The 11,545-nt window shown below is 35.5% G+C and overlaps 1 protein-coding gene across 1 annotated transcript in view; it reads right to left on the bottom strand.

Moving 5' to 3' along the window:
* Positions 1-5,528: 5,528 nt before the first annotated feature.
* The window catches only part of COL21A1 (collagen, type XXI, alpha 1), a 74,482-nt gene continuing 68,465 nt past the window's right edge, over positions 5,529-11,545 (bottom strand). The window contains exons 26-30 of the mRNA XM_009999271.1: positions 8,731-8,877; positions 8,577-8,631; positions 8,078-8,278; positions 6,505-6,582; positions 5,529-5,786 (exon numbers count right to left, since the gene is read on the bottom strand). Of these exons, the coding sequence (XP_009997573.1) occupies positions 5,599-5,786; positions 6,505-6,582; positions 8,078-8,278; positions 8,577-8,631; positions 8,731-8,877 (669 nt within the window). The 3' untranslated portion in view covers positions 5,529-5,598. The remainder of the gene's footprint in view (positions 5,787-6,504; positions 6,583-8,077; positions 8,279-8,576; positions 8,632-8,730; positions 8,878-11,545) is intronic.

The following is an 11,545-nucleotide window of genomic DNA, read 5'->3' on the forward strand; positions in this document are numbered from 1 at the left end:
GGTGTCAAAAGGTGTCAGAAAATAAATACCAAGCTCTTGAATAGTTCTTTAAGCCTATGGCAGACAACCAAGGAGCCTCCAACCCGTCAATATACCTCCTGGAGGGCTGGCTGAGAGGCCACACACCAGTTCTGGAAAAACATCTTCTAATCCTTGCATCTTTTGCCAAGAAAGGAAAGAATAATACAGAATTATACAATATACTGAAACATTACCAGAATATTTGTTTGTTACAAGAAAACACTTTATGCAAATATAGTAAATACTGGGAAGGGGAAGATGCTTGTAATGAAAAACTCTGGAATCACATAATAATGATTTACGGATAGTAAAAATGGACTTAGATTCTCCAAGATACACAGATTATATCCTCTATGAAAAAAATCTTACCAACACAAGAAAATAATCCACATTTTTTCTTTTTTATATTGATTCAAGTTTTAAACATTTTAACAGCATCCAAGAAGGCAATTGTTCTTAAAATGGTTTACTGTCTCTGCAGAATATGGATTAATAATACATATTTTGATTTATCTATGTTTTCCCCCCACAGGAAAATATTATAGTCTCTTTCCACAGGGGTTTGATTCAATCTGTGTGAACTATAATGACAGATCCTGACAGTGTTCACTGCTAGTCCAGTCAGACGCACCAACAGGAAATTTCACTTTAATGCAGTTTGAGTTTCCTGAGAAATGAGATTCTTTAGTTCTGAACGATGCACAGCTAACGATTCTCAGCTCCTCCAACCAACCCTGAAATATACTGGCTATGCCTGAAGTTGACAGTGACACCTTGGCTCTGAAGCAGCAGCAGAACTGTGATGTTTCAGTTCTTATAATACTAAATTTTACTCTTTTACTTTTTCATTTTTAATTGGAAGACTATGATATCTTTCAGTTAAACAAACGAAGAACTGAGAAGTATACATACATATAACACACATACCATATCTACATGTATATATTCACCAAATAAATCTGCACATGTGGAAGCCATCTGTGACATCTGGTCTTTTACTAAATTAGATATATGTATATACAGGCACATCACTCCATATGTATTTACTCCAAACTTCTCTGAGAAGATCACGATTCTCAGAGGTGCAAACTGCTGAGCTCCACACAGCACTAAGCTTACATTAAGAAATTCCATTCCCACAGTAATACTTTGCAATTCATGTATATGCCTCAGTATCTAAGAGGCAGTAGCAATCAATGGACATAGTAAAGCAGTAAACTTAACATCCCTTTTACACACAAAGAGATATTATGAGTTGAAACTGTATTCAAAACTTGGGGTCTTGAATGGCTGTTCCTCTACTGACACCAACAGGCACTAGACCAATCAGGGAGTATATTCTTTAACTCAAGGTCACACCATAGGATGCTACTAAAAAGAGTCTAGAAATTCTTTTTCCATCTTACCCTCTGCTTAAAAATTAGACCAAGATACAGTTTTAAAACTGTCATCAGGAGAGTCAGTAAATGTCAGTTAACAGAATTTCTCCTAACTGTTTCCAGACAATATCTGGTAGATAGATAGTAACATTTCACAGTGACTTCTTTTATTCACAGCTTCTAACTGCAGATCAACACCCACAAGAACCTCCTACAGTTTGCACAAATACTAAATAAGACTCTCTCACTTGTGGATCATTAACCTGATAATATTCAAGTTTATACCATTTGTTTAGACTCTAACTTCAGAATTAGTCGAAGAGCTCAGTAAAATATTAATTTTCAGTTAAAGGATCAAAGGAATATATGATCTTGAACCCACCCAAATTTACTGCATAATCCCACTATATCAGATTAAGTCAGAAAATTAAAGTCTTTTGAAGTCAGCTAAATACTGTCTGGATAAAATCCTTTAAGAAGCAATATCTGAATCACAATTCCTAGGCTATAACTTATCTATTTGAATGGGAGTCAAGACACTTGCTAATAGTTTCTGGCTATTTTAATCATATAGAACTAGGTTTTCAAAGTGTTTGACTTCATTTAAGTAAGCAACGTAGGTATTAGCTTTAAAAAATGCACCTGCACAGCTTAGATGGTTAGCATCTCCTCTGGAAAGTTCCATCTTGTCAAAAACAAATCCTTTTTGTAGTAATGTGACAGGTTCCCAGACTCAAATTCAGAGCAAAATACCAGATATAGCAGTAATGAAGCTCAAAGCATCCAAACAACTGAGCAGTTAAGGCAATCAAACAGATTCAGCTGCAAATATGGTCCTTTTGCAGATCAAGAGTTTGACATTTGTCTTAAATTCATTGAAGTCTCTTAATTATTTAGTTTCCAAAGTCAGTCTTTCTTGCTATCTTATTATACAATGTGAAAGAGCTCCAACATGAGATTTTGCTTTCAAGCTGTAACAAAAACATGCACTAGCTGAGACTGTGCTCTTTCAGCAGCACTGTGCAGAAAAAATTGTGCTAGACCAGACTGAGCTACCTTAGGCACCAGAAGCAGCAGAGGAAAAGTAAAATTTTCTAATTTATTGGTGTAGCCAAAAAAAAATAAGATTAAGACACAGGATTTCAATTATGGAAACAATAAAACTAAGAAGTAAATAAGCAAGATTAGGGATATTGAAAGGGAAATATTGGCATTGATAAGAAGTAGATTGCTTTGAGAACTGGTTTGTGGATCAACAGTACTGTTTTCTGTAGTGACCTTGACACAAAAAGTAGGGGCATGATGATGAAGACTGGATCAAAAGAAAGGAAGATCAGAATACATAAGAAATTAGTTTGCAATTAGAAGAGTAAAAAAGCTCTGAAATGCAGTGCCAAAAACCGCAAGTTCATATATCTAAGAACAAATAAGTATATCTAATTTAAGCTGAGATACCTTCTAGCCTGAATTACCCCATCCTATAGGAGTTCATCTGTTACAAAATAGAAGAGGGAGTAGATATGGATAATACTATGGACCTAAATGACTCTTGTATAACTTATCCAATAATTAAGAAAATGAGAAGATAAACAGAGCTAAATCTTTTGAGTAAGTATTGACATCACCGAGGTACGACTGAGGTTCTTTACCTAGAATTATAGACATATTTCTAAAATTACTCATTCCCCCTCAAAAAACTGAGGATCTACAAGGATTGAAAGGGATTGGAGAGCCTTTCAAATAGGTGGAAAATAAAAGGTTTGCTTGTCTAACCTAGCAAACAAAAGGTTGTCAGGGAAGACTGGTTTTCAAGAAGACATAAAAAGGAGTAACTCAAGCTAAAGACAACGTTAGCATAAGAATAAAAGCATACAAAATGGTCAGACTGCAAATTACATATAGATCCTCCGTCAGAATCATTCAGAAAAAAAGAGTCCAGTAGGACTAATGGGATAAGAAAACCACAACTACTTTTAAAATTGAAGCTTGATATATGTGTGAATTTGATTAAGTGAAATTGTAAACTAAGGTACCAAAAATCAGACAGGCTGATGAATCAAGATTTCTTTCCTGTCAAATGCATTACAATAAAATTTCTTTTCCTTTTGATAAAACTGAAACGTTTGCATATAGAAGGAAATGTCTTGCCCAAATGAATGCCAAAAAAAGTGAAATATTTTTTTAAATTCCAAATTTTCCACCATGCTTCTGATGTGGAAGAATGTATGTTATTTTAAATTATAATTAAAACAAATACCAGGATATTCTAAAAGTAAGGGATTCTGGGTTACCATTTGTATTTGCTGCAGTCAGAGGTCCTTCTGACTTGCTTTTTTTTATTTTTGCTTCCCCCCAGGCCCGCCAGTCACACCATCATACATCTTACTGGAGAAGGTGTCTTAAACATGGATTAAAATGATCAGGGAGTGCAGACAATTCAGAAAGGCTCTACAAATATACTGGGATCTTGATTCCTTCCTGACCTAGCAGTATGTTTCACTTCCAGCCTAAAAAAAATAAACAGTGTGAAACTGAATGCAACATAATAAGAAGCAGAAAAATATGAGATTCACAAGAGGAACACTTCTCTGGGGACAAAACCTCAGGCACAGTTTCCCTTCTCAATTCCAAATCAGTGTCTTTCAAGAATAATTTTGGAGGTTTTTAGACTAGGTTTTATGAGATGCTAATGATTGCTCTCCACCACAGCCAAGGCTGTGGTTTGGCTAAGCTACTCACTGCAAACACACTTCTGTGGGCCACTGCTTTGGGCAGGCAGCACTGGGCACAGTGCAGCTCTGTGGGAGCGCAGGAGGAAGGTGCTGTTCCTGGAGATGGTGCTTTTTCCAGAAGAAATGGAAGGGTGTTGGGGAAAGAAAGTGCAGCTGCAAGGTGGAACTATCCCTCCATGAGTTATAGTCACCACTCTGCTGTGACACAGGACACAGGTCACTCTTTCAATCACTCCAAGTACCACCAGTTCTTTACAAAATTTTATTTTACCTTGAATGTCAAGCATATTACCAATCTCTGATAGAAGACAACGTAAAAACAACACATTAGAGAAAGCCACTTATAAAGCATTGGTTAAGTTCAATACAAGACTACCTTAATTTAAGAAATGCAATGTCAATTTTCATGGGAACTGTGCCTTTGCTCTTCATGTAAAAGCAAGCAATACAACTAATCAGCAAAGCGTACGATGAAAATTACACATAGCTTGCTTAACATTAAAAAAAGAAACAGCATAAGAAACATTACAGCTAGTCAGCCAGCAGTTAGACCTTTCTCCTAGTAAACCTGCATCTTCAATTTGGCAACTGCAGTCCTTGGGGAGAAACAGTAAAAGGTATATAAGTTAGTACTTAATTATGCAGAACTGCTACGTTGGGGTTGTGCAAACATTTTTAATATTATTTTTTTTTGTCAAATCATATCTATAAAGCAGCTATACCAGTTTGCTATTTTTTATTTTGTAATGCTATTTTCATATAAACTGAATCACCCACATGGAACCTTTTATACCTTCAATAAAACTTTGGCCTGTCTTGAACCAGTAGAGTTCTAGCCTTGCATTTCACCTTGGTTTTAAGCAAAGAGCTGCACAGCAAAATAGGTGATATTAATTCCAATAAGTCCAGATACTTTTCTTAATTTATAAAAATCTGATATATGCTTTTGCTCACAGAACATTTGGAACCGTGACATATGAAATGTACACAAGCCAGTGAGATTCACACACATATGAAGTCAAAGCCAGCCACATTCTTTCAAAATCAAATATTGCATATGTCGGCTGCATGTGAAAAATTTCACAGTAATTTATACCTGACCAATATAATTTTAGGTCTAGTCCTGCTCCTCAGTGGCATGTCCAGCAATCTTGCAAAGGATTTCAGTGGTAACAGGAGTGTGAGACTCTTACTAAATACCAAATATTGTAGTTAATTTTAGTCCTATTAAAACTGCTGTTCTCTTCAAAAACCACTTAAGATTCAATCGATGTTAAGTTATATTAAAGAAATGAAATTTCTTCTCTAAGGAACATAAAACCTTTGAGATCATTATTTGTAATGTTTATAATATCAGAGGTACTTTTGCTTCTGCTTATATGGTTATTGCTGGTCACCTTCCTGAGACTTGAAAGACCACAAAAGACAAGCACCACACCTATTCCTCTAAATTACTGTATCACAAATTAGTAATTTGGTCCCTTTCGAAACGGATCTCTCCCCACGATTATACTAAAACATAGTGATGGGTCACAAATTCCAGGGGGTCCAACTGGTCCTTGCATTCCTGGACTGCCACGATCTCCATCTTTACCAGGTTGCCCACGCTCTCCAGGACGTCCTTCCTTACTCATACCCGGCGGACCTTCAGGACCTTAAGAACACACGTGCAATAGAGAAACACATTACAGAGTATTTTTATTAAAATAAAAATATGGACCCAAAAATCCCCTGCTTTTTGGTGAAGTAAGCAGCCAAAGAAAACTGAAAAACACAATTATTGTCACAAAGGGTCTATATGTTTATACAGACAACACAATAGCTTATTAAGATTTTTTTTTTTAAGCACATGGAAAACAATACAAATAAAACAGCTTTTAAAAGGAAATCTAAAGATCTACTTTAATACCCTATTATACTTTGTAATATAATCTGGAACCACTATGGCACGAATCAGACTCCTCTTATTTCTGTTTGTTGCTCTGGCTCTGGATCAGGCCCTAATATTTCTTCCAAATACCCCATTTTGCAGGAATACAGTGCTGTTAGGAAGAATATTTTCCTTCCCTAAGAAATGCTTACAGTCATGTATAACAGGGCTCAATTTTCAGATAATGGCCATCTAGCAAGAAATGGCAGTCACAGGTACCAGTCTCTACAAGACCCATTTTACACTAAAGAATGTATTATATGACAACTTTAAATGCATGCAAGAGACAGGCATGAGCCATAAATCATACATGGTGATTAAGAGACAGAAGATGTGTAAAAGCTATCTAGGTTTTTCCCAATCATATTTACACTTTTTCTAAACAACAATTCTTGGAAATTATTAGCATGCACTGAATCTGCACAGCTGAACCATCTCTCACCTGGAGGTCCTGGGGGACCTTGAATCCCAGGAGCCCCAATTCCTTGATTGCCTTTTGCGCCATTCTTTCCTGGCAGTCCTGTGAATTAGACACATTAGACACAAACACATCTAGAACTTTGCACACAAGAATATTTTCATCAAATGAATGAGGAAGTCAGCATTTGATAATACTTATTGAATAAAACACATAGTAGTTCAAAAGCAAATAACGAGATGTAAAATGAGCATTGCCTTGCAATCTGCAGAGTTTAACCCGGTTCTAAATTATCCTCATTTCTACTGAGTTAAGAGCTGGTGCAGCACCTGTGAAGCAGACAGCCACGATAAGCTGAGGAAACAGATAATGAGCGGTTATGAAATTTGTTGTCATTACTTTCCATTGGCAAAGTGTTTAAGAAGTTTTATGAAGGAAGTGCAAGGTATTCACCACAATCCCTGTGGAATACAGATTATATAGTCTATCTTCTGCAATGCATGGCATAATTAAATTTCCACCAAAGAAATACTGAGAGAGGCAAAATGTGCTCTCTTACACTAGTACAACCAAATAAGTTTCTTCACAGAAAAAGATATCTATTTTTCCAGCTCTTATGAAATAGACAGAACTGTTAGTGTCAGCTCCAGCTGAAAATTGCACATTCTCCTATTGGAGATGAAATTATAAAAGTACTACAGACAAATCATAAATGCATTTAAAATTAATTTGATGAGCTAGGTCACAGTCAATAAGTGACAAAGAAAATAAATCTTTACTAATCGTTTGCCTGCCTACCCTTGGAATGTTACTAGTTAGCTGGTTTTCATACAGCTTTCCTGATTATTTTGATGTTAAAGGAAACAGAGGTGGTGATGGGGCCAGTTACCATATTAGGAACTTCACCAATCCTCCTGGTCTAGTTCTAGATTGTATATGCATACTTAACTTAAAGTCTGAAAATACATCACAGAAAGCAGTTGGAACTTTTGGATGGATGAGTTACCTGGAAGCATAAACTTAGCTTGCCTAAAAAGAAACCAGAATGTTTTGTGCTTTGCTTAAAAAGCATAAAGCAATTATCAAAAAGCCTTATAAGATAAAAAAACAAAACAAGCAAAAAAGGAGGAAATCAGAAGAAGTAAAAAGGTTGTCACATGCCAAAAATCAGCCTACAGGGTAACATATAATAAATAGCCAGTGAATGTTGTTCTTTGAAATAGCAGAAAGAAAGAAATCTGGAAGAAGGTAAACCAGAAAATATTGAAACCCCCATCTAAGCATATTTCATCTAAAAAAACAATCTAAATTAAGTTAAAATATTTCCATGAGAATAAGAACTCCCTAAAAAGATCAAAACAAAGTCTGAATACAGTAGAGCTGAACACTAGCTATCTTGTTTTGTTCTTGCATTTTCTCTTCTGACATGCATTCTTCGTAAGCAATGGAACATTCACATTGCACCATGTCCTCAATTGCACTTTGTGATATAAACCCAGCCATTCCTCTATTCCTCCCTGCACTAATCCCATTCCAAACTGGAAGCAGAAAGCAAAGTCATAAAGGCCATTAGCACCGTGATTCATGCATGCAGTACCTCTTGTCCCACGAGCCCCAGGGCGACCTGGGATGCCTGTCAGCCCTGGAATGCCATCGTTTCCTGGTAAACCAGGAAATCCTCTTGGGCCTTCAGGGCCTCTTGGACCTGGTGGTCCTGGAAGTCCTGGAGAAGCACTTTGGGATTGACAGTGGTTACAGTTTTGTAGCCTTCTACTCTGAAGGATAGCAGGCAACTGGGCTGGGACAATTAAAACAAAAAATTGCTTAGAGTATTGTAACAAGAAAATATTAAAATATTGCCCACTAGCCACTAATAAAAAATCAGTTTCTTCTCTTTAGAGAAAATAATAACTTTAGGAAACAAGATGGTGAATTCTGGAACCCACAATGCGAAAATATATTTCCATATCTGAAGGAAAACAAGTGATAAATCATCAATATTGATCTTGTTTTCAAGAATGCATCTTTACGATTATCAGGAAACTTCTTTCGTACTTTAAACAAAGAAAGAACAGTAAAGAGGCTTTCAAACTTACTTCTCAGTACATCTGAACACACCTGTCGAATAAACTCTTCTGAAAATTCTCGTGCCTGTATTGAACAGAGAACAGTTAAAAAAAAAACAGAGAGCAAGCATGGCTTGGGGTTTTTATGGTACCCAAAATGACAAGTTTGAGATCTTATACATACAGGTTTTCCATCTGATCCAGGTAGCCCTGGGGGTCCTCTGTCTCCTGGCTGACCTCTGAGACCAGGAGGCCCAATCAAACCCTGGATACCGGATTCTCCTTTTTGCCCATTGTTCCCTCGAATGCCTGGATCTCCTTTTTCACCTTTCTGGAATGAAAACCAATGAAAATCCAACTTTAATTTCACTGACCATTAGGAAGCTAGGCAGCACAAAGCAAACATATTCTGAGAAAATATTCATTAATTATCATTAAATTAATATAAATTTTCACTGAAAATTAACTCGATACTGATAAGATCTGTATTACTAAAATGTACTGAAGTTTTCAGATTCTCTATTGACTGCTTCAGATACAATTATTAACCAAATATAACTAGAAAAAAAAGCCTTCCCTGCACTTGAGCCAACAAAACTTCAGTACAATGTAATTTGGTATGTGCCCAATCTTACAGTAGTATACTATGTTTGCTCCCTGATGAGCTTTTTCAATCCATTTTTGCACAGTTTCTGCATTATGTTATCAGTTGCTTCAATTTTTTATTTTTTTCTTTTTCCAGCTATTTTAGACAGAATTATGGAAACAAGGCAGCAGGATTAGTATATATGACAAAACTTACTGAAGCAAATAATGCAAGTTTAAGAAGTACTCAGGCATACATTCTTCATATACTTACACAGAATTTTAAGTTATGGTATTTATATTACTTTCATTCTATGTAGTACTTATAAAAATTCTTTACATCAGAAAAATGCAAAGCTTTCTGGCTTGGTCTGAATGAGTAACAAAGCCCAGAGTTCTCCACATGAATTATTACAGGGTAGTAAGCTTCAAATTTTATATCACATTACTCAGGTTTTATGCAAAGAGCTAGCCACCAAAACAAAGCAGGTAGGTTCTCTTCTTAAAAAAAAAACAACAGACAAGTAAGACAAAATATGGCAAGAGTACTCCTAAGAGTAACTAAGAGTACTCCTGGAAAGATGATCTACCAGGAAGATGACGTGCATGAACTGAAAAGCAGTCAATACCCTCTTCCCAATTAAAAAGGTATATGTTAATTAAGAACTCATTTTTTCCAGGGTTGTAATTGTATTTTATTTTCTTGATACTGTCAATGTTTTAGTGATAGAGAACTGATACGCTTAGTTACACCATGTAGAATTGTCCTTGTTAATTACTATTACATAATTACAAACGTTTTTCCCATTTAATAGGGTCAGCACAGCTCAGAAATAAACATATGAAGCATATGGAGCTGCCTGTGGCCATACATGCATGAGCTGGGATATGAAAAACATGCTGTTCCTGTAGCTAGAAGTTATGTGTTTTAATTTTAATTACTTTTGCATCAATTAACTATATTTACATAAAAGATATCTGACTTGCAAGTTGATGTATTTGGACTAAATTTTGAAGGGGCTAGAAAGGATTAGGAACCAGTGAAATATTGGGAAAGTGGCAAGAAGCCAATATAAAAACACCAGGACAAAATATTGGAAGCATCCACACAACTGCTTGCAGAACTTGCCAAAAAGCAAATGAAACTGTTGAGAGAACATTTTCTGCAGTGTATCTCAGTCTTGTAAATGTTCAGCCACATCCCATGTGTGGCCTGGTTTCTTGACCCTTGCTATCGGCAAAGAATATTAAAAAAAGGGAAAAGAGCTCAATGAGAGCTGAGAATTAAAGACTGAAGAAAATTTTTCTAAGGAGTTAGAGACTAACAAAACCAAACACGTTTTATAAAAGTAAAAAATACACTAGTTTTAGAGACCCAATTAGTAAACACAACATCATTGTATCTTAGCATATAGTAAGAATATTATTAAATGTATTTTCCAGAAAAATGTATTATTACTATGATTTTCAATACTTAAAGAGGCTAGTTCAATAGTGCACAATTAATCTTTTACCAATTTTGGCAAAAATTTAGCATATCACCTATAAGCAAAACTGTATTTTTAAGTATTTTATAGAACCACAGCAGCATATAGCCTAATTTATATGTTTAAAGGCATAAAATTATTTATCAGAACTGAGCTTCCAATGAACATGCCCAGTTATTAATATTCAACAAAATTTCAATGAAAAGAGGTTCAACAAAGAAATTGAAGAAAGGGAAATATAATAATGGGACAGTGGCTACCCTGATTTTACTAAATCTTGGAATAAATTAAAAAAATATCTAACAAAGTTCATCTTTCCAATATCAATTTTCAAACAAAATGGAACACATAAATTAAAAGGTCTGGCCACATATATACCTACACTGGCAAACACACACAAAAAAAGAGATTTAAAAAAAAAAAAAAAAAAGATGTGACTTAAAAAATACCCTGGAGAGCAACAAATGCCATTTCTGACAGACCAAGAACAGACCAAGCAGGCTTCCCCTTATGCCCCTCAAGTTTCAGTTGAATTATCCCTGTAAAAACTTAGTAGTAGAGAAAAAGAATCCTGCTCTCCATTTTCTGAGTCAGTCTCAAAACCAGAATCCTTAAAAAAAAAATAAAAATCTTTGTAAAGGCTTTACTATATTTCTTTCCATTAGCTTTGGAAATAAAGACACACATACATGAAGTCCCATTGCTGAAGGTTAAAAGAGATAAGACCAATAGTTCATCTGGGCAAGTCCTTACCACAGACATTTCTGGAAGCTGAAAGTAAAGGGTATCAATGCAGTTCAAAAGCAATTATATAAATCCAAGATTGACATTAAAGACAATGGTCTTGATCTCTGGCTTAAATGCACCCAATTTGTTGACTGCCAAAAAGAGGGAAGGTGTACAAGAAGGATCTTATTGTGTAGCCTT

This window comes from Chaetura pelagica, unplaced genomic scaffold, assembly GCF_000747805.2.
Source record: "Chaetura pelagica isolate M959 unplaced genomic scaffold, ChaPel_1.0 scaffold90, whole genome shotgun sequence".
Classification (NCBI taxonomy): domain Eukaryota; kingdom Metazoa; phylum Chordata; class Aves; order Apodiformes; family Apodidae; genus Chaetura; species Chaetura pelagica.